The 23,817-nt window shown below is 45.1% G+C and overlaps 2 protein-coding genes and 1 pseudogene across 8 annotated transcripts in view; 2 read left to right on the forward strand and 1 right to left on the reverse strand.

The window, feature by feature from the left end:
• Positions 1-15,915, reverse strand: part of ANKS1A (ankyrin repeat and sterile alpha motif domain containing 1A) — a 176,500-nt gene extending 160,585 nt beyond the window's left edge. For all 6 annotated transcript variants that reach the window (XM_070418724.1, XM_070418723.1, XM_070418727.1 and 3 more), the window contains exon 1: positions 15,632-15,915. In XM_070418724.1, the coding sequence (XP_070274825.1) occupies positions 15,632-15,819 (188 nt within the window). In that variant the 5' untranslated portion in view covers positions 15,820-15,915. The remainder of the gene's footprint in view (positions 1-15,631) is intronic.
• On the forward strand, positions 10,811-11,569 carry LOC139012798 (40S ribosomal protein S3a-like; annotated as a pseudogene).
• Positions 15,916-16,864: 949 nt separating the features above from the next.
• TAF11 (TATA-box binding protein associated factor 11) lies at positions 16,865-23,697 on the forward strand. 2 transcript variants are annotated; one of them, XM_070419426.1, is made up of 5 exons: positions 16,870-17,104; positions 18,961-19,109; positions 21,899-21,986; positions 22,311-22,407; positions 23,066-23,697. In XM_070419426.1, the coding sequence occupies exons 1-5, from the start codon at positions 16,934-16,936 to the stop codon at positions 23,194-23,196; spliced, it is 636 nt and encodes a 211-aa protein (XP_070275527.1). In that variant the 5' UTR covers positions 16,870-16,933; the 3' UTR covers positions 23,197-23,697. The 2 variants fall into 2 exon arrangements, with proteins under 2 accessions (XP_070275528.1, XP_070275527.1); XM_070419427.1 differs by lacking the exon at positions 22,311-22,407 and having other exon boundaries at positions 16,865-17,104.
• The last annotated feature ends 120 nt before the right edge of the window (positions 23,698-23,817 follow it).

Genomic DNA, 23,817 nt, shown 5'->3' on the forward strand with positions numbered 1-23,817 from the left:
TTGTTCCACTCAGACCCGATGCCCACAGGAACCCAGGCCTATCCTAAGTTCTCAGTCCAAATACTAAGTGGGCAATGAGAGTAAATGAACGTAAACACAAACAACAATAAAAAGGAGGGGCTTAGGCCTTAGGTGTCAACACTCCACAAGACCCAGCACCCGGTGAGGAGGAAGCCTGCACCTGATCCGTGGCAGGACGACTCCAATGACCTGACATGTCATCACCAAGAGAAAAGCCAGAAAACAGATCAGCAATAGAAAGCGTCTGAGAAAACATGGCACTGATGGTGGTTAATAGGCTGTGACATAATAGTCACATTTTTTTCAAAGACCCAGGCTGTGGTCCGAACTCACAGCTTGAAGCTTGTGGGCAAACTGGTTTATTAGGATGACAACTAAGCCCCACAATTAGCCGACAGTAAAGACCCAATCTTAAGACAAAAAACACAGAACTTATAAGCAGCCAGTTTTATAGACTCCAAAGGGACCTCCCCCGACAAAATAAACTTTGGGTTTAGCTTCTAAAGATCATTTCGTTGGCACTAGCAACATTACACAGAGCTTACGGTTACACGGCTCCTTGCAGCAGACACAGATCTTCTGAAATGCGTGTGAGCACTCACTCAAAAGAATTAATATAAATAAGTATCATAAACATGGGCCAAGTGAATGAGAGGCTAAACCACACCTGGGCTGCCACTGTCCTTATTTCTCCTTGTAAGTGAAAGATGTAATTGACAAAAGTTAAATATTAGAGAGAGAGGTAACAGAGCGATGGTAACTAAAGACAATGAGTCTAACAGGTCATGATGGGTGGGAAAAAAAAGAGACATTAAAAAAGACAATTTTCTTGTTTGGGTCAACAGAACATAATAGGGAAAACTACAGGAATCATTGTTTCTTATACACTCTTTCTTTAAAAAGAAAAACTGTTGAACTTTACAGTAAAGCACTAAGTCTTGGATCGTTTACTTACGAACCTTTTTGAAAGTCTGCCCTGGGTCTGGTAACTACGGCAAAAGGGCTGTTGGGAAGTGGTGATCGAGAAAATTATTCTCCAGCTAGGTCTTCAACATCTAATTATGGAGATAGCAATCGCTTAAAAAGTAACAAATCTGGAATCGTTGCCAATTCCAGCATCTGAGGTATTTTCATTTGCAGGTAAAAGTAATAGAGCTGTTCTATTATTGCTAAGCACACAGGACCCAGAGGTGTTTTCACAGCTCACAGCTAGAAAAACTACTCCCACCCGGGGACGCAGCTCTGGCAACCGGCTCTCCATATGAAATGGCCTCTACAGGCCTTGCAAAGGCAAAACCTCAGTCCTGAGCAAGTCACTTCACCTCTTTTCATCTCGTTGGTAAAATGGCACTAATCCCCACACCACTGGGTTGCGGGGACTAAAGCCCCCAGGGTGAGGGAAAGCGGCATCCCAGTCCCCCAACCCCAGGCTTCAAGCCGCTTTCGATCACCATTTGAAGCAGGCAGGACTCTCTGAAAATCATTTTGTGGACAAACTGCTGTTTAGGAATGTGAAATGTGATCATACACCACTCACTACCGAGGGAGGGAGGAGGGACGAGAGCTGTAAGCAGAGTTGGTAGCAATTGTTAGAAATAACTTCAAATACACACACCTCTGGCCTCCTGCCAACTGCTTAGCTTCACTTCCCTTGCACACATTTTGGCTTGGGTAGTACATCTGGCGGTCATGTGTCCCAAACAAATCTTTATCACTTTGAACTTGACACTTGGGGGAGCGGGGTGGGGGGGGGTGGGGGGGGTGGGGGGGGGGGGAGTGTCCTGAATTTTCTCAGATGAAACTCATGACTATGTTAACCTGCTTGAGAGGAAGGTGAGAATTTTCTAGAAGGAAATTTTGAAAAGACTAAAGGGGTACTTCTCCTCTTCATGAGCTGCATGGCATTGCTCTATATCCTCTAAACTAATATATTATTTGGCATAAGTTTAAAGACATTCCCCTCACCCAACTTTCCTATATTCCAGGGAAATTCCTATGATTCCTTTAAAAATAAGCCTCTCGCCCTAACTGGTTTGGCTCAGTGGATGGAGCGTCGGCCTGCGGACTGAAGAGTCCCGGGTTCGATTCCAGTCAAGGGCATGTACCTTGGTTGCGAGCACATCCCCAGTGGGAGGTGTGCAGGAGGCAGCTGATCGATGTTTCTCTCTCATCGATGTTTCTAACTCTCTATCCCTCTCCCTTCCTCTCTGTGAAAAAAAACCAATAAAATATATTTTTTTTAAAAATAAGCCTCTCACTTTATGTAGTCAAAGTGTTGCTGAAGGGATTTTGTGCTCCATTCTTGGATAAAAGGAAGAATCCCCATTTGCATAAAACTAGGAGCAAGGACTCGGGAGCCGGGCTGCCTGGGTTCAAAACTTTGGGCAAGCTGCCTGACCTCTCTGTGCCTCAGTTTCCTCATCAGTAAAATGGGAGTGATACTAATGCCTTTCCCAAAGCTGCTATGAGGCTAAAAGGAGTTAATATTTGTAAAGTGCTTAGAACAAAAAGCAACTGTTGAATTAAAATAAATAATTCCCTAATCAAACCCTCTGTAAAATATTACCTAAGCATGTAATAAATGCTGGCTTGAATCTCATCCAAAGAGACCGAGCCTTCCAGGTGGCCAGTGGAGTGAGACTCCTCCCTCTGCACCCTCCGTGTGGCCCCGAGCAGGTCACTTTAACCCCTTCGCTCCCCTGGGAAAGGCACTGGTAAAATGGGAATAATAACAATTGTCAGCAGGCACGCCGCAAAGGTAAATGAGGAACTAGAGATGTAAAGTTCTCGCCACAGAGAGAGCAAAGCATTAGGTGCCCAAAAAGTGAAACACCGCCCCCTCCCAAACACACGTGCACACCCACCTAAAGGCAGGCCAGCCTGTAGCACTGAGCGGTTGTGAATTAACCTGTGAAGCAAGCACCTCAAATACTGCAATCTGGGTGGGACTTTGCCTTGAGGTTTTATCAAGGCTGTCGGGCAACCTGAAGCAGCAAGAGTAAGGCAGCTGGATCCAACTAGGACAAGAGTCAATGCGCCCACTTCCTCAGGCCGGGTCGGAGAACGATGGGGAACAGGACACCAAAAGCTACGAACAAGGACTAGGGCTCCCCTCCAGGCCAGCAAAGGAGCGAAAGACCTAAAAGCAAACACCAGAAAGTCTAAGAATCTTCCAGTGGTTCAGGTGAACAGCCCTGAATGACGTTCTGTAATGTTTTCTGGTCACCAGGCTCCTTATAAGTAGGTCTTGATTGTATTTAAAACAAAAAATAACTTGAGAAAAGGACTGTGTTTAAAGGAACGAGAAGGAAAACCGCACTGGATGTGACTCCGGTGAAAGGAGAGCAAGGCGACAGCCGGGTCCCGCACGCAGCAGGGCTGTGTGTGCGCAGGAGCCCCTTAAGGCCCTTCCTGGGGTTAAATCACGCGCCACCTCCCAATAAACTGGCCCGTTTTCTAAATACCCGATGCCTCAGGGAACAGCACCGCTTTCCTACCCTTTCACAGGTAAGAATTGAGAGTTTCCAACTTTTAAAAATAAATATTTTTGTGAGAAATTACAATCCCTCTGAGATTTTAAGCTTTTGCTGCAACTGAAGAGAATTACAATTAGGAAACCTGAGTGTACACATTGAAAGCTGAAAGACACAAAATGCACAAAAGGATGGATGATTATAAACTTCTGACTTTCTTAATACTAGTAAGGATAACACTTACTAATGCCTTGAGATGTAAAAAGGAATGCTACTAACCCACTATCAGGAGTGCTCAATCAATGCTGACTATTCACGCTATTACTAGTGGGATAGTCACTTGGGGCTGCTGTTCCAATCACAGTGAAGACCTGACTGGTCTGCATACCTCATGCTGTTCTAGCACCACTGCCAGGGACGAGTTCCATGTGCAGCCGAGACAGAGAACCGACCCGCACAGGGAGGTACAGCCACAGCCTCCGCCTTGCAAGAATCATGCGCCACCCCCCACCACCCCTCTCCACCCCCGGCTCAACAGTGCTGACTGGCTCCTTGGCACTACGAAGGGGGCGTGTTTAAGATACATCTTCCTTTCTCAATAAATAAAGTTCGATATATGTATTTCTTCTATTACTTTTATTTTCATCTGCACTGATGACAATGCTCTTTGAAGACTCTAAGAGCCCAACATGCAAGGGCTGTGCACTCAGTCAGTGATGGAGCTGGATGCTGGCAAAGCCTCACAGAGGCCGAGGCCTCGCTGCAGGAGAACCCTGACTGTCCCAACAACTGTCAACAAAGGAAACAAATGGATGGGTCCACGCTGCTTTTATCACATTTAAACTGACTCTAGATGTAGCATTTGGAGGGTGAGTCAATGGGGGAATCTGAGCCAAGGCAGAAGGACCCGGACCCAGTCTCCCAAATACAAAACCAATCAATAAAATATAATCCCCCCAAAATGCTTTCATATATGGCTGAGCTCCGAACCAAGTAAAAAAATACATAGGTGTCAAATGCAATAAATCAGAAATCAACAAGGAGGCAGGAAAATGTGCCCAGTAGACTTAATGAAGGACAGTTCAACTGACTCTTCGATGTTACGTAAAAAGTGTGACACCATGATACATATTCAGAGTAACAAATGAGACTGAATAATCTAAGTGGCACTCAGTCAGACATATCCAGATTTTTATATAGAGTCGGCCTATACAGCTGGTGGGAAAACACCATTCCAAGTGGGTCTCCCATAATTACAACCGAAAGAAATTTGTCTACAAGTCCCTAGAGCATCTTTTTAAAGATTTCTCACCTATAGGGTCATCTATGATCAGCAGGAAACTTAGAGAGAGAGAGAGAGAGAGAGAAGCAGCCAGCTGAACTTCTCTCGAAGATTAGAACATTTGATTGTAAATGGCCAGCTGAACAAGCATGAACTGGACCTCTGAGTAAAAGACCACTCAACTGAAATACACAAAAACACACAACATCACTTCGTTACAAACCAATTCAACTGTTTTCATGGGAAGGTAAAATTGGCAAAGTCTAAATGTCTCAGAGCACATTTTTAAAAGGTTATTACAGAACCACAGATATATTTAAATAAATGAGTTCATAATATTTACCAAAAAGAAACAAAAAACTCATTAGACACCTCTGAGGACTACTGAAAAACCAATCTGACCTGAAAACTGGTAAGTAAGGGAAAGAATCAAGCACTGAATTCATGTTTCCTGCACAGACTGTACCTCAGGATAACCAAGTCATTCATAACAGGAGGTTTCTCTACAAAGTTTCTTTCTAAAAAGTATTCCAGTCAACAAGGGAAGAAGGTGAAACAGAAATCAGAATTTCACCATTTTGCAAACTCTTAGCTAAATCATGGATCTAGGCAGTGATGGCCGCCAACATCACAAAAAAGACTATTCTGAAGGAAGAAATCCCGCCAAAAAATCTCAACCTGAGTCCAACCAAGTCTCCAGATCTGATTTCTATCTTACAGGAAACGCTGGGGACAGATGAACCTGCTGAAGGGTACCGCAGAGAGAGTCAGCAAAACCCAGCCTGTGGGAAGTGGGGCAAATGGCCTTTGTTGTCAACAAATAGACTGGAAAGAAAAAATGACCGAGATGAAAGGCACAGATATAAAGAGACTTAAGAGCCACATCGAGTCAATGGAATGTGTGGGCCTTGTCTGGACACAGATTTGAACAAACTAACAGTAAAGTATTTTAGACAATATGGAAAACATCAACCTTGACTGACTAAACGTTGGATAATTTTAAAGAACTGCCATTTTCTAGGTGTGATAATGATGTGGGGAATAACTTTTAAAGTGTCCTTATCTTTCAAAGATATATCCTTAAATAATAAGATATGTAGGATTTTCTTCATAATAATTGAGGTAAGTGGGGGTGCTTTTAAAAAGAAACAGAATTGGTCATAAGCCGTTAATTGTTTTATGGGCACATAAGGTATGCGAGGATTCATTATTTCATTCTCTTGGCTTCTGTATGCTTGAAATTTCCCATAATAAAACTAGGACTATGAAAGAAACTGGGTTTTGTCCCATTCTGCTTGGAGCATATTGCTCCATGCGTTTGTATGACTAATGGCCCTCTTTTCAACATTTTGCCTCTCAAGAGGGACCCAAGAGGCCTCAACTTGACCATTAAAAATCCTGTGTCTGGCCCTGGCTGGTATTGCTCAGTGGTTAGAGTGTTGGCCCACACATGAAAGGGTCTCAGGTTCCATTGCCAGTCAAGGGCACATAACTGGGTTGCAGGTTCAATCCCTGGCCCTGGTTTCTGTCTCACTCCCCCCACCCCCTCCGCCCCCATCTACCTTCTCTCCCTCCCTCCCACTTTCTCTCTGAAAAAAGAGATGGGGAAAAAAAATGTCCTCGGGTGAGGATTAACAACAAAAAATCCTGTGTTTGCACAAAGGTAACTTTCTAAGTATAAGTAGCATTTAACAGCCATAGATTAGTACATTACTTTCCAATCAAAAGGGCCGGGGAGATGGAAGGGGCCTTAGAATTATTACAAGAGTCCTTGAATTCAGCTGCACATGTGTAGAATTGCAATGGCTGAATGCTCAAATTACACCTACTATCCTACTGAGTATATGAAGTGTTACAAGCATGAGTGTGCACAAAAACCACCCACAAGGATGTACATACAGTGCTGTTCCAATAGCAAAAAACTAAACACAAACTGCTGTCTGATGGCCGGGGAGGGGTCCGATGAGTTCCAGTTCACGCACACGGTGGAATATCACTCACCTGTTTCAAATGAGGTTGAGGAGAATAGAAAATGGGAAAGTGTTCACAATATAGGAAGTGAAAATCAGAGACAAAGTATGTACACAACAATGTCATTTGTTTCTCTTTAAAAAAAGAAAAAATGTTCGCATAGAAAAAAGACCAAAGTGTGTACACCCAAATTCCAACAGTTAATTTCTTTAGGTAGTGGAATTATAGATGATTTTATTTTCTTCTTTGTGTTTGTATGAGTCTAGCAATTTTTCTATAATAAAGGCAGAGGTCTGGATTCCTTTATCTACAATTCAGAAATCCAAAAAGCATTTTCAAAAGCTTAGTGGCAAGCTCGTTTAGGTACAGAACATGACCTAAACCAACATGGAGCTGCTTCATACTTACTCCATCTACTGTATTTACAGATCTCACAGCAGAAATATGCTCCAGTGCTGGGCTCAGTATTACCCTCCCAAAACCCAAAGATTCTGGATCCTACAACCCAAGGTTTTGGACAAGAAATTGTGGACCTGTATCAGTTTGTAACTTTGCCACCATTACCAATTTTAGGCTTTTCAAAATGGAACTCGTATCTGAAAAGGCTGGGTGCCCCTGCTATCAATAATAAATTTTAAAATTGCATCATCAATAAAAACAATGTTCTTAACACACAGGATTATCATTCCAGAATCATCACTGGTGGCAAACACTGTCATATACATTTAGCTCATGTGATGCTGCTTCACGAGGTAGACACTGTCCCAGACCCTTATTCAAATGAAGACACAGATGCTCAGAGGGGTTATCTAACTCGCCTAAGTCACAGGCAGAGTTGGGATAGAACCTGGCCCTTAGGGGCTATGCTACTAAGTAAGCTAGCAAGCCAGGGCAGTTCTTTATTTCTTTAAATATTTTTTATTGATTTCAGAGAGGAATGGAGAGGAAGAGAGAGATAGAAACATCAACGATGAGAGAATCATTGATCGGCTGTCTCTGCAGGCCCCAAACTGGGGATCGAGCCCGCAACCTGGGCATGCGCCCTGACCAGGAATCGAACCATCACCTCCTGGTTCACAGATAGATGCTCAACCACTGAGCACCTCTGGCCAGGCAGGGGCAGTTCTTAATGGTGGTAATAACATCACAAGTAAAGCAGAGACAACTGAATTTTGTTTTAAAAACTTTTTGATTTGTAAACTAAACAAACTTGATCTACAAATTACTGAGAAAGGATAAATATGAAGCCTTACCATATAATTTGTAGCATTACTACCATTAACTCTAACCACACCAAAGTTATTTGAAGATGTCCTATGAATGTAACGATATAATTTTCTGTGCCACAGAAAATCTCCCAGTAATCTTTCGGAAGTCAGTGTGGGAACATTTTCTCCAGAAAAACCACGTTCCTGCCCACGGGAGAGCCTGGCGTGTCCAAGAGCAAACGCTCCGCTATCTACTTTTGGGGTTTCCTTGGTGTCTCTGGACTATAAAACCCAGTAATTTACTTTCCCTGCTGAAGACTAAGGCAGAAATAGCCTTGACTTCCTCTTTGCAACCCGAAATTCACAGCTGTTTGGGGTGAACAAGGGGGGTAAGAGGGGAAATCCTCCTGCAGGGATTTTCCTGGCCAAGGACGCAACTTTCACCGGGGCCATAACCTCCAGGACAGTGATCAGGCTGGCGCTGACTGGATACAAATCACATTCTTCAGACCACAAGGCTGCTTCACTGCTTCCTGTCTCTCATTTTTGTAACCAAGACAGTAAAAACTGAACTTCCATAGAACACAGAAAAAGGGAGACCTCAGTTTAGATGAGGCGCTTTCTAGATTTTTAGATGTAAAACAACCACACATCCAGGAAGGTGTGGACGAAAGGGGCCACATGCTGACCTGACAAGCTCAGGAGAGGCCTGCATGGCGGTCTTGCAAACTCAGAGACCTTAAGTAACCACAAAGGATGGTCTGAAATTAAACTTTAAAAGCAGTTATGGTGGGCAGTGACGTCCTAGGCCAGTATCTTCCCTGACAAGGTCAACCTTTACCTTAACTGAGCCTATCTGTCTTTTTTTGCATCTATGATAACATTACCTTGAAATGTCTGGGTAACTTGTGACTTCCCTGTATCTGGAGCCCCTGGGGCACAACCAAATGTGCTGGGTCCCAGGACAGATACCACAAATTCCTTCATCATCATGTTAATTGTTCCTGCACCCACCTAAGTATGTGTCCATCATTTTACTTTTTATCCAATCCCAGGGGTTTCCCTGCTTTGCTTATCCCTCCTCCTTAATCTGTCACCAATGAATTTCATGTAACCCACCTACGTCCCTCCTTTGATTGCAAATGTATAAATACGGATGTAACCCTGCCATTCTCCTGAGCACTATCTCAGTTCGTTAAGGTTCTGCTTCCCAGCATATGTCGATAGTCTGGCTCAAATAAACTCACAAAAATTCTTTACAGGTTTCAATGGTTTTTTTTACGTTAACAAAGGCTATCTCGGTTTGTTTTGTGGTGTGTGTGTTTTTAACAAGGAAACTGCATTCTGCTTTAGAGAAAGCAAAAACGCACAGCAATTCCCAAGTAAAGGACAGGCTGCCGTCCCCATGAAATCATACTTAAGAGAAGTATTTTAAAGAGCTCTCCAAAAGCCACAGCAGAGTGTTAAGGAGGTTTCGTGGGAGATCCTGAAAACTGCTATCCTAACGGGGAGCTGTGCGTGGCTTTGACTTTATTTTTTCGTTCTCTCAGAAGAGCAGGAACTTACATCAGACAAGTCCCTGAGATCCTGCTTCCAGCCCCTCCCTCTCTACAGTCCCCACAGGGTCCCAGCTGCCCTCTTCCCAGGGACATTCAAAGCCTTTTGCCCCAAACAGGCACATTCTCAGGAAAGCTGCCCCATGGGATGGGAGGGCGAGAGGAACGGGCTACAGATGCCTTCTGGGGGTGGATGAGAGGCCCATTCCATAGAATGGTTATGCTAACTGCTCTTTTATCTTCTAAGTCTAAATTCCTTAAATAAATATTAGGGATCTTTCTTTAAAAACAATGAATAATTTGTCATATCTTCTGACATTTGAGAGAACCTGTTATTGTTCCTAAAATGGAGTCCATTTTTTCAAAACTTTTCATTCTTCATTTCTTATTTCAGAACCTTTCCATATCTTTGGGAAACTCTGGCTGTTTTTGGATAGTCTTCCCTGTCCTTCTTCCTACCCCAAATGGTAGAGTAAAAACAAGTTAATAGCCACACTTATCGCTACAATGAATGTAAATGTAAATAAATGTCTATAAGTGTTTATATTTCTTCAGCAGCTTTCCCTGGCTTGTCCCTTTTCTCACTCTTCTCATGCTTGAGAAACCAAGTGTAGGATTTGTCTAAAACCAGCAGTTCTCAACCTGTGGGTCGCGACCCCTTTGACGGTCAAACAACCCTTTCACAGGGGTCGCCTAAGACCATCCTGCATATCAGATATTCACATAACGATTCATAACAGTAGCAACATTACAGTTACGAAGTAGCAACGAAAATAATTTTATGGTTGGGTCACAACATGAGGAACTGTATTTAAAGGGCCAGAAGGTTGAGAACCACTGGACGATGACCAGTCTCCTCGATTGCACCTTTGCCTTCGTTTCTCTGTGCTTCTGAGCCCTCAGGAGTGGTGTTAGTTCACATTATTCACATGCATTCACTTTCACACACGTCAGTATGTAGCTCAACTGATAGTTTTAAGTTAATATGTGGTAGTTTTTCTTAACGTTTCCTTTTCTCAGATCTGTCTGCCCTTTAGTTGACAGAATTCATCTTTAACCCAAATCCTGGTGAATTCTCATACAGAAGCTGCTTTCCTGGAAATCAGTAGCTTCCCTAACTATAAACTCTCGTCATGTGGGAATCTGAGTGTCTGTTATGGCCCAGGGCTAAAAAATACCTGAGTTAAAAGAAGTTTGGCGAGCTGCACTTCCGCCCTTCTGGCTCTGTGAGCAGCACCGAGGCGGACATCAAGATCGAGTGCCCTGCGAAGGGCAGAAAGGGAGCCAGGAGGAGTGTCTGACCCATTCTCTGAGAAAGACTGGCATGACGTGCAAGCTCCCGCTATGCTCAATATACGAAATGGTGGAAAACGTTAGTCAAGAGAATTCGAGGAACCAAAATTGCACCTGATGGTCTCAGGGGTCTCATTTTTTAAATGAGCCTCACTGACCTGCAGAATGAAGTTGCATTTAGAAAATTCAAGCTTATTACTGAGGACATTCAGGGCAAAAACTGCCCAATTTCCATGGCCTGGATCTTACCCATGACAAAATGTGCTCCATGGTCAATACATGGCAGACCATGACTGAGCTCATGTCGGTATCAAGACTAAGGGTGGTTATTTGCTTCATCTGTTCTGTGCTGGTTTTACTAAACATTAAAATTAAAACAATCAGATTCAGAAGACCTCTGGTGCTTATCAACAGGTCTGCCAAACCCGGAAGATGATGGAAATGACAGAAATGACCCGAGAGAGCTGACAAATGACTTGAACGAAGTCAATAAAATGACTCCAGATCGCACTGGGAAAGACATGGAAAAGGCTGGCCAACCTAGTTATCCGCTCCGAGAAGTCTTTGGCAGAAAGTCAAACGCTGAAGAAGCCCAAGTTTGAACTGGGGAAACTCACGGAGCTTCACGGAGAAGGTCGCAGCTCTGGGAAACCTACTGGGGATGAGACAGGTGCTAAAGGTGAACGAGCGGATGGACATGCGCCCCAGTCCAAGAATCTGCTTAACTCAGACTTACGGGTGACAAACAGAAAATCCAATTTGTGAAAAAGGAGTTGAACACAGTGCCTGTCCGAGCCACAGACTGAGGCATGCATCTGTTCAACCATCAGGACATGAGCCATTATGTAAGGAAAAATCCATGCTCTCCAGAACGTCTGTAGCACTAGATACTTTGGATAGCTACGCTTTCTAGGTAATCTACTTCTTGTCCTTTTAAGTCACAAAAATTACATCTGAATCATTTTGGATAGAAAACCAAAATGTTTTTCCTACTTTCATTAGCAAGCTATAGTGAACATAATTTAATCTTTATTTAATGGCTAAGAGTCATAATAAACAGGAATTATAGCACTAAGCTACAGTTTGGTGATACTTGGGGCCTCACCTGGTGTATAGGGCTATATACCTCTATGTTAATAGTCTTAAATTAATTACTGGGGGGCGGGGGACAAGATCCTAGATTTTAATTGCTTTTTCTGTTTCTTATTTTGTCAATCATACAGACATAACATACTACCATAAACACTGTAAGACCATGTATTGGGAGACGGACTAATTTTTTTTTTCAAAGTGTGAGAAAGTTTATTTAGAAAGTTAGGGAGGTAGCGGTGAGCCAGCTGGACTGTGTAGGCTCGGAAACAAGTTACAGAGGCAGCAGAAGGGCCCTTGGAGCTTAGGAGAGAGAAAGGCAAGGCTGCTGGGGGGAAAGGCGTAGGTGGGACTAATTTTGATAGAGTACCTACTACATGCCAGGTCTGAGCTAAAACTTAGCAGAGTGTCTAGCAATCGGCCTGGCACAAAGCAGACGAAGGGTAAACATTTGATAAGTGAGTGGCATTAATGTGCCTGCCTGAGCAGGTCCGTTTCCTTATTTCCTGCTTCTTATCTGCCATAGTTTGGAAAAGACACCCAGGTGAGAAATAACACCATTTAAAATGTCTGGCATGATACTTCACACACAGCAGGTGCAGCATGGCAAGCTTGCATGTGCTGAACTAAACTGAGGATGGCTAGCAGTACTTACAATGTGCCAGAAATTGGGGTTTCTTACACATATTACCTAAGACAGTCCTATAAGGCAGATAATATTATCCCCATTTTATGTGCAGATATTAAGGTTCAAAGTGGCTGAGTAATCTGTATCGTCAGTGGCGGTAGTGACATGAACCCAGGCGGTCTGACTCCAGACAAGTGGCCTCAGCACAGTACTCCGCTGCCCCTGAATGTACGAGGTAAATAAGGGACGGTCGGAAGGACAGGCAGTTAATAACAACTTTTTTTTTTTTTTTTTTTTTTTTTACTCTAGAAGTCTTTTTTGCTGACTTTCTGACTCTCAGGTACGTTCTCAATGGTGAGGGTTACTACATGTAAGCATTATACTGACAGGCCAAACCAATAAACTGTGGAAGCTGGGCAAGCAAAGTATTCGTCGACAACCACTGCTACACTACAGATGATGGGTTCCAAAGTGGAAGCCTGAGAGATCAGTGTGCACTGGGGTCATTAGGGACAGCTTTGCGAAGCTAAGACCTAAGCCCTAGCAGTGGAAGAGAAAAGGGGAGGGGCACTGTGTAGCTTAAGAATAAGCACAAAGCTTTTGTGGAATGAGGGGGAGGGTCACACACAGAGGACTAGAGGGACAGATCGATAAATGAAAAGACAAGCACACGTGTGGTTTGGAACATTTATATGCACTGCAGCTGTAAGCTCCTACTCCTGCCCGCTTTACTTGGTCACTCAAACAGCTGGACAAACGTTGCCTGCAGTTGGCAGTACCGGTGGGGGCAGGGCAGGGAAGCTAATGCAAAGGCCAAGTCTGAAACTACGATTCCACTGCTCTAGTTAAACACCCAGGGTCCCTGAGGTGGGTGGTGGTGGGCAGGGGGACCCACCCTCTCCTATCCCCAAATCTCAAAAGGCAGGACATGCTGACCTAGGGATTATTTAAACACACGGTCTCGTTTGCTTACAAGTCTCTGGCTAGATTGAACCAGTCACCTCTAATTAATGACACACCCAGTGGAACAAGTGCCTGCAGATCCCCTCCTGCCCCCAGGGGTCACAGGGAGGAGACGCTGGCTCCTGGGCTATCTACCATCTCTCCAACAGCCACAGGAGCAAGTCAGGAATCAGCTCTCCTACGCAGGGAATGGAGACACCACCATGCACAGTTTATGACAACCTGGACATATTCTGTTAGCAGGAGGCCCAAAGTAAAAACACTGTGCTCATCAAAGACTTCCCAGTCTTGCTTAACTACATGGCAGCTAACTCCTCAGCAAAATTTCAACAGTCTCTGAGAGCACCAAGAGTGACGTGACCTGTGCTTGAAGGCAGGAGAGACGTGAAAGTCTCTCTCACTTCAGCAGCATATACTGGGGGTTACGGTATCTCTGGCAAACCTCCAAATGCTACATCATTCCACTCATTAGAAACAGGCACCTCAGAACTTGTAGAGTCTTTCTCATCTCTCAGACTTCAAGAAGTGCAGAAATATCAAAGCAATCCAGGGAAGATTCAAAACCTAATCCACTCATTTGAAGTACATTTTTCAACACCTGTGATCGAGGGACTGGGCATATAAACATGAGAAGACGAAATCACTCCGCAAGATGGAAATGTATCCATCCATCCGTTCACCATTACCACTCAAGGCTCCAGCAGGAAGTTCTTCCAGGGTCCCACTCACACCACGTAAGGTTCCTTTCCCACTCCATGCCTCCCCTCCAGGTGTGCCCACCTGGCACACTCTACTTCGCCTACCCAGACCTTCACTTCCTTCAAAGCCCGCTGAAGTCCCCCTCCTCCAGGAAGCCCGGATATCCATCTCATTTCTCTGAACTACTAACAATTACGGTATCACCATCAGTTTATTTAGAAATGTATTGTCCTCTAATACTCTTACTCAACAAACCCTGAGTACCAATTGTGTGGCAGCATTTTTCCAGGGGCTGGAGAAATTGCAGCAAAAGTCCTGGTGTCTTAACCCCCAAAACAACGCCTCAGGAGAGTTCTTCTCTTATATTACTTTTAAAAATCTTTCTATATTAGAGCGGGCTTCCCACTCGGTGAGGTGCTTAATGCATAACATTTTGTTAGAGCTCGGGCTTCCTTGGTCCAAGCTCACCCAAACTGACGTTACATAAACTAAAGGGGAACAAAAGCAAACCACGCCGTTTCTAAATGAACTTCCACTTCTTAAAAACCTCAAAAGAACAAGGAAGGAAAAGAAAACAGGCTATGAAAGTGCTGCTGAGCCAACACATTTTACTCACGCTGACAATCCCTCCCTCCAAGCCATGCAAACTGATCTTTCCTTCTCAATCCTTACAGCTCAGGTTCAAGTGTTTATTTTAACAGACCGTGGAGAAGCTGAGAGCACCCCTCCGTTTCCTAAACAAGTCTTTTCTGAAGTTTTATTTCTTGACGAATAAACTCCCGAATGAATCCTGCATCTGCAACTTAACAGGCTGACTAATCCAATGAGGTCCACTGCAAGGAACTCGAGTCTGAGCTTCAAGCACAAGAAGGGCTCAAAGAACACCCTAAAGGTGTTAAGTCCAGAGACAATTCTAATGTAAACAACAAAAGCCAGGTCCTGCAGAGCCCGGTGGGAGATTCCAAGTTCCCAAAAGAAGGGAAGCAAGAGAATTTCCTCCAGGGGCGCCGCGAGCTCCTGCAAGGATGGGCAGTTTCTTCAGGAGGAGAGGGAGATTTTTAAAATACCAGGTATATATATATATATATATATATATATATATATATATATATATATATATATATATATATATATATATATATTGCTCTAAAGTGGCTTGTTGCATACGACCGCTGGCACCCTAGAGCGGGCGAGGGTGAAGCCGGGCTGTGCCATGCGGCAGAGGCTGCACCTGGGCACTCCCACCATTCTTCGTAGCCAGGTCAGGAGACCAGACCTGGAGAGCCCGGCGCCTCTCGGACTCGCACCAGCGTCCCTGATCCAGATGGCCGTCTGCCCTCGCCTCGGGGCACCCCGAAAACCCACCCGGCCCGGGTCTCAGGAGCTTCGATCTCTCTAGGGACCCAGGAGACTAGTCCCCAGGCGGCTGCGCGGCGCCGGGTACCCACCTGAGCAGGCTGGAGAGAGGATGGCTCGAGGACCCGAGGCCGCCGCCGCCGCCGCCACCGGAGCCGCCGCCGCTGCCGCCGCCGCCGCCCCCGAAGCCGGAGGAGAGCCGCTTCCCGGACAGCAGCTTCTCCACGGCCGGGAGGTGCCCGGTGCGGGCCGCCTCCAGCAGCTCCTGCTCCTTCCCCATCCCCAGGGCCACCGCCCCCTGGACCCCCTCCCGGGGCCGCAGCCGAGCCGGCTCTGGCTCCCAAACTTTCCGTCTCCGGGCAACGCACCCCCCCAAAACCGGCCGGGGACACCACCCCCCTCCCCCCGCCTTCCCCCCCTCCACCAGCGCGTCACTTCCGGGATCCGGCGTCACGCGTCACGGCGCGCCGCGCCCGCCCAGCGCCCACCTAGGGGGGCGGGGCTGCGGGTGGCTCAGGTGGCCGTGTGCGCCACGTGGGCCCGCAGTGGCCGGTGGGGCCTCCGGGGCGAAGAGGAGGGCGCCGTGCGGTCGCCCGCGGTACAGGTGGAGGGGCCGCGGGCCCACCTGTGTCCGCCTCCGAAGCGCGCCCTTCCCGAAGGTTTGGGAGCCCAGGCCGTGAATACGGTCATGCGGGCCGTAGAAACAAAGAGGGAGCTGTGGTAACGCGCACCCGCATTCCCGGTCCACGCGTCCGTGCGCGGACATTAAGCAACGGGGGTGGGCCCAGTGCACAGGGGCGAGCAAAATGCCCCTCAGTACCTCAACGACGGAGGAAAGTTCGAAAATGGAAGTATCCCCACTTCATGCTCCCACTCCCTGGAATGGCGCCTAAAGTGAAATTCAAAATAAAAGAACCTCCCTCCCGCAGGTGTTTTCCTCTTACTCTTGATGGAATTAACCAACCTGCCGGGAAAGTCAGGTGGGGGGAACCGCCCCCGACCGTGGGTGCCCGCGATTGGAAAAGTCATGTACTTGGGCATAAACTATGTTTCTGACACCAGCACTGCTCCCGGCTCGAAGCGGGCGCTCAATGGCGTGGAGTGGACAAATGGGCTGGACAAACCCCGAGGGGGCGTGAGAGGCGGCAGGGAGAGGGAGGCCTCCGGTAAGCCGTGCGGCTCCCCTTTAACCGGCGGCTTTCCCGGGATGGAAAGCCCACCAGCTGAAACCCGTGCTCGCTCCCACCGCCACGCTTAAAGCGGAGCCCGCACGTCGCCGCCGAATGACCGCGGAGGAGCCGGCGGGTGACGTCATCGCGGCGCGACGACCGGAAGTGAGCTGCCAGCCCTGGTGTGTGGCCGTTCCGCGACCCGCAGTCCCGCATTCGGCTGCGATGGATGGCGCCTGCGAGTCGCCCGCGGAAAAAAGCGGGGAGACAGAGGTGTCCGACGAGGCGGCCGCGGCCCCCGCGGGCCCTGGGACCACCGACACGGACGGACACCCGGAGGAAGCGGACGCGGACGGAGACGGGGATTTGAAAGAAGCCGCGGCAGAGGAAGGCGAGGTAGGGAGACGTTGGCGGGGCCGAGAGGACCCCGAGATGGTGCTCTGGCTGCGCCACCGCCCGCCTGTGGCTCCCCACCCCCCGCCCAGGCCGGGACCATTGGGACGCACAGGGTCCCTCCGATCTGCAGTCGCGGAGGCGGGTCGGGGTGGGCGGAGGCCGCATTGTAGGGCTGGTCCGGTCCGGGAGACCCAAGCACGGGGTTCATATTTTTAATCCCGGCCCTTGACTATTAACACTCCTTCTGAGGGGATTTTAATAGCGTCTTTGTTTTCCTGGTGAGGAAGTTGGGATCCGATGTCTCCCTGAGACAGACAAGAGCGAGAACCCAGGACGCCTAGAATCCCTTCCACTGCCCTGTGGTTCTCACAGCTGTTGCTTACGTGTAACGTTGTTATTCTAGGCAGCAGGGCCGTTAAAGGGAGGCTGAGGGCGTGACCGCTTTACTCACCTTATGTCCAGGGTCTCTCTGTCGCATAAACACACCAGACCCATCAGTTGTGCGAGGCCGAAGCGCCGCAGTGCTCGCTATCCGAGCGTCAGCCAGGGGACCAGAAGCTCGGGGTTCTCCGGGTTCCCCTTCTAGAGAGAGAACCGTAGGCTCTTAGAGCTGTAAGTATGGCGTTTAAAGAGATCGTGGAAGGACATTAGATTAGCCAGCGGTTCTCAACCTCTGGGTCGCGACCCCTTTGGGGGTCACCTAAGACCATCGGAAAACACATATGTAATTACATATTGTTTTTGTGATTAATCACTATGCTTTAATTATGTTCAGTTTGTAACAATGAAAGATACATCCTGCATATCAGATATTTACATTACGATTCATAACAGTAGCAAAATTACAGTTATGAAGTAGCAACAAAAATAATTTTATGGTTGGGGGTCATCACAACATGAGGAACTATTAAAGGGTCGCGGCATTAGGAATGTTGAGAACCACTGGATTAGACAGAAACAGCCTTTCAGAGCATCAGGTTTTATTAAAATATAGAAAGTAAGGACTTTTAGAAAAAGAACAATGTTGTGAAACTTTTAAGAAGCAATCTGGCCCAGCTGGCCTGGCTCAGTGGTTGAGCATCGACCTCTGAACGAGGAGGTCACAGGTCACAGTTCGATTCCAGGTCAGGGCACATGCCCAGGTTGCAGGCTAGATCCTCACTGTGGGGCATGCAGGAGGCAGCCAATCAGTGGTTCTCTCTCATCATTGATGTTTCTATCTCTCTCTCTCCCTTCCTCTCTGAAATCTACATAATTTTAAAATCTAGCATAAATAAAACTATGCTAAACGCTTTCGTGGGGTGAGATAAATGAGACAAACCTGTCTTCACAAAGTTTTCAGCCTAGTAAATATTTGCATGATGCTGTAGAATTAAAAGATAGGAAGAAAAGAGTACTACATGTGGGAGAAGCTCATTTAAATGTTCCAAACTCAAAGAAACACTGTTTTGATGAGAAGATGCCTCCTTTTTAATATTCTTTCCACATGGAATCATCACAAGTAGAGATCTATAGGCTTAGAGGCAGAAGAGCTGGCTGGATGGAAAGGACTTTTCTGACATCCCCTCTAAGAATGAGGTTGGGAGAGTGGGCTCAGGGGGAAAGGTTTTCATGATCCTTGGCATTGTATTGCCCTTGTAAACAAATGTGGGAGCCATGAGCATACCTAAACTGGAATACTGGATTTTCGCTCGTGCTCTTTCCACAGCTGGGCTATAAATTTCTTTCGGGAAGATAGTGTATCCTACCATTGAATAAGTGGATTTGTTGTGTTGTAATGAGAATGATGTCTTCTTACCTTACCCGAGTCTGGAAAGTAGGCCAAATATATGAAAGTGTTTCTTTCACCTCCTCAGCTCAAGAGTCAGGACATCTCAGATTTAACAGCACTTGAAAGGGAAGACTCATCATTACTCACTCCTGCAGCCAAAAAACTGAAAATAGACACCAAAGAAAAGAAAGAGAAGAAGCAGAAAGTGGATGAAGATGAGATTCAAAAGATGCAGTAAGTTACTTTCTGATCTTTCCCCATTGCAAGGCTCTAACTTGACCACACAAAATTAAGAAATTTTTCTTGACCTTCAACTTTTTTCTTTTATAAACTCAAAATAAAGTAATTAATACACTTGTATATCATAGGAAATATAAATAAGTAAAACAAAAATACCAATTTACCACCAAAATAAATACTATTAATATTTTGATATATATTCTCCAAGATATTTTCTATACATATATGTATATCTACAACCAATTTTTCAAAGATGTTAAATACCATTTGTAGTCCTAACCGGTTTGACTCAGTGGATAGAGCATCGGCCTGCGGACTCAAGGGTCCCGGGTTCGATTCCGGTCAAGGGCATGTACCTTGGTTGCAGGCACATCCCTAGTGGGGAGTGTGCAGGAGGCAGATGATCGGTGTTTCTCTCTCATCGATGTTTCTAACTCTCTATCCCTCTCTGTAAAAAATCAATAAATACCATTTGTAACCATTTTTTACATCAAGTATGGTAGATGCATTGCATGTCAATAACTATATTATCTAGGTCAGTGATGGCGAACCTATGACACGCGTGTCAGAGGTGATACGCGAACTCATTTTTTTCGTTGATTTTTCTTTGTTAAATGGCATTTAAATATATAAAATAAGTATCAAAAATATAAATCTTTGTTTTACTATGGTTGCCAATATCAAAACATTTCTGTATGTGACATGGCACCAGAGTTAAGTTAGGGTTTTTCAAAATGCTGACATGCCGAGCTCAAAAGGTTCGCCATCACTGATCTAGGTCATAATTTTCTTCAAAATGGAAATAGCTTCATTTGCTTTCTGATTGTAAAAGTAGTATGGTTTCATTGCAAAGAATCCAGAGAATACAGAAAAGTAGGAAAAAAATAGTTACCCATAATCCCACTTAGAGTTTACCCAGGGTATATACCTCTTCATGTTTGTTTTTTAATGTTTGATATGTATTGCTAAATATTTTCATGTCAGTAAAGATGCCTGTAAATCATCATTGTTAATGGCTACATTGTATTCATTGTGTGGATGGACCATAATTTGACCAATCCCTGCAACTGTTCTTGTGTTTTGGATTTTTTTTTTACAACATTATGATGCACATCTTTACATCTCCATTTGATTCCTATAATAAACAGTAAGTGTAGTTGCTAGTTCAAATAGTATGAATATTTTCCAAGGATTTTCATACGTATTTCTAAATTCTTCTCCAAAACAGTTGTTCCATTTCACATTCTATCAGCATGTGTGACTTTCTGTCTTCCCATTCTCCTTAGTACCATTCTTAATACTTGTCAATCTGGTTTATGGAAAATGTTATCTTGTTTATTATTTTAATTTCTTTACTAGTGAAAGTTAATTTTTTTTTTCCTCTATACTTATTGGCCATCGGTGCTTTTGTAAAGTTTCGGTTCATGTCCTTTGCTCATTTTCCAAAATTGGTATGGCTGCTCAGTGGTTGAGCATTAACCTATGAACCACATCAGGGCACATGCCCAGGTTTCGGCTTGGTCCCCAGTAGGGGGCGTACAGGAGGCAGCTGATCAATGATTCTCACTCATCATTGATGTTTCTGTCTCTCTCTCCCTTTCTCTCTGAAATCAATAAAAAATATACATTTAATAAATAAAATTGGTATGGCCATTGTTTTATTTATGTGAAAGAATTCATTCCTATAGAGCAGTGGTTCTCAACCTTCCTAATGCCGTGACCCTTTAATACAGTTCCTCATGTTGTGACCCCCCAACCATAAAATTATTTTCGTTGCTACTTTTTTTTTTAAATATATTTTTATTGGTTTTTACAGAGAGGAAGGGAGAGGGATAGAGAGTTAGAAACATCGATGAGAGAGAAACATCGATTCAGCTGCCTCCTTGCACACTCCCTGCTGGGAATGTGGCCGCAACCAAGGTACATGCCCTTGGCCGGAATCGAACCTGGGACCTTTCAGTCTGCAGGCCGACGCTCTATCCACCGAGCCAAACCGGTCAGGGCTTCGTTGCTACTTTATAACTGTAATTTTGCTACTATTATGAATCGTAATGTAAATATCTGATATGCAGGATGTATTTTCATTGTTCGCGACCCACAGGTTGAGAACCACTGCTATACAGTATTAACCCTTTTCCATATATTTTACAAAATTTTCCTCCTAAATCTGTTAATGTTGAAAACTACTGGTTTGAACATACATTTATATATTAAATTTTTACATTAACGTGAAGTGTAGTAAGGTAGAATTATAGGAGAGAGCCTAAGGCTGAAAACACAATTTATATGGTATGATACAGTGACCTAACATTGTTGTTTAAGTTTTTGTTCTTAATAAAGTAAGAAAAGGAAGTTGTTTCACTTATTCTCAAGTGCCTTAAGAGTAGAAATACTTGCCCTAACCGGTTTGGCTCAGTGGATAGAGCGTCAGCCTGCGGACTGAAGGGTCCCGGGTTCGATTCCGGTCAAGGGCATGTACCTTGGTTGCGGCACATCCTCAGTAGGGGGTGTGCAGGAGGCAGCTGATTGATGTTTCTCTCTCATCGATGTTTCTAACTCTATCTCTCTCCCTTCCTCTCTGTAAAAAATTAATAAAATATATTAAAAAATATTTTTTTAAAAAAAGAGTAGAAATACTTTATCTTCATTCTTTATGAGCATTAACCTAATACTATCAACCCCTTGACAATTCATTTTCTATTTAACACTTGATTTTATTGATGTAATAAATATTTTAAGCATTCTTCTTATAAGTTAACTTAATTACCTGAATCTTTGTCTAGGATCCTGGTTTCTTCTTTTTCTGAGGAGCAGCTGAACCGTTATGAAATGTACCGCCGTTCAGCTTTCCCTAAGGCGGCCATTAAAAGGGTAAGGATGGACTATCACACTTCATTTTCATCAGCTGGAAGAACCAAACTGGACTCCAGAGTTATATCCCTTGGCATTTGGAAGTGACATGTTAGGCAAGTTGGGGGTCATTTAAGCGGGAAAATAAAAATAACATGTCCCTCAATAATTTGACCAGTTTCGGTTTTGTATTCCAAGGGTAGGGTCTTGACAAACAGAATCGTTGCTTTAATAGTCTCAATTTCAGCACCCGGCTTTTAGTAAACACTCAGTGCAGAGCTCTGTGGGCACTTGTTTCTGAAGCCGGGCTGGACTACTTTAACCAGTCTTTGTCCTTCTCTCCAGCTGATCCAGTCCATCACTGGCACCTCCGTGTCTCAGAATGTGGTTATTGCTATGTCGGGTATTTCCAAGGTTTTCGTCGGGGAAGTGGTAGAAGAAGGTGAGTGGTGTTGGTATAAGTAATGGATTGAACCTGTGATGGTCTTATTTTCAAGAACGTCGGGACTGAGGGACTTAATAAGGCCCCTGGAGTAGTTTCCACTTACACTAGAGGGGGGGGGTGGGCAGGGGGGCGCTTTGTATTCGGCAGAACATGACCATTAGTCCTTCAGAGTTTCCCTACTGGGAGTTAGGAAGCATCTAGGAAATGTCCCTTCCTGATTCCTGTCCACAGCCCAGGGTGACAGAAGCAGACCTTGTATTTTTCTCCAATGAACTTTGTTCATTTCTGCTGCCAAAAGATACAAGAAAAGCTGTCACTGGGGCTGACCAGTGTGAGGAGTTATCCCTGATGTTATGACCCCTGGAACTGCTCCCGTACTTATCGAGTAAAGACCTTGGCTGCTGCCCACTGCTAATCTCTAGCAACCCCAGTATGTGCCCTTGACCAGGAATCGAACCCGAGACCCTTCGGTGCCAGGCCCGGTGCCCTAACCACTGAATCACGCTGGCCAGGGCAAACATGGTACATTTTAGAGAAAACGCCTTGGTTTATTTCCTCAGCAAGCTTAGAAGAGTTGATGAGAATTACAGTTCTCAAAAGGATTGTGAATAAGCTCTGGTGTGATCACAAAACTGTCTCCTTACCCCCTCTTTAGCACTGGATGTGTGTGAGAAGTGGGGAGAAATGCCACCACTACAACCCAAACATATGAGGGAGGCTGTTCGGAGGTTAAAGTCGAAGGGACAAATACCCAACTCGAAGCACAAAAAAATCATCTTCTTCTAAGACCGAAGCCGAGAAAGACCTGGCACTGGAGGACGTGCTGGGTCCAGACTTGGGATTGCAGGCTGTGCACTGGTGCTCCGGGATCTGCCCGTGTCTCAATGTCTTTCTCAACACTGTTCATCACACCTGGAAAGCGTGCGGCCTGTGTCATACATGCCTTGACTAAATATTGGGACCTTTGGGCATTTTGCAGCATTTAATTGTCTGGCTAGTTGGAAGCAGAAAGGCACATGGGCATGGCTTCCCTGGACAGGAGCTGCTTTCAGAGAGAAAACCTTTCCAAGAGAACTTTGATGGTTATGCACTGGAGCCTGAAGTTGCTGTCTTAGGTTTTCTTACCTCTGATTTTAAGTAGATGAAACAACCAGGAACTTCTGACTTAGTGCTACTCCAAATGAGTAACGTTGTGATGCAGGAGTAGTGGAATAGTTTCTCCCTGTAAACATTAAAGAATCTCCGATGGATTTTGGTGAGTGATCATTAAACTGTTTTCCAACTTGTTGTATGTGTATTCATTTTCTGTCTAACTGGTTGGAATAGGGGGAATTCATCATTCTTTTTTTTGGTGTCAGTAAAACTGGTCTTGGGTTTTTTTTGTGAAAATTTGAACCCTCACTTTCT

This window comes from Myotis yumanensis, unplaced genomic scaffold (genome assembly GCF_028538775.1).
Source record: "Myotis yumanensis isolate MYYU_CA2020_CCGP unplaced genomic scaffold, mMyoYum1.0.hap1 SCAF_6, whole genome shotgun sequence".
In the NCBI taxonomy this organism is placed as follows: Eukaryota; Metazoa; Chordata; class Mammalia; order Chiroptera; family Vespertilionidae; genus Myotis; species Myotis yumanensis.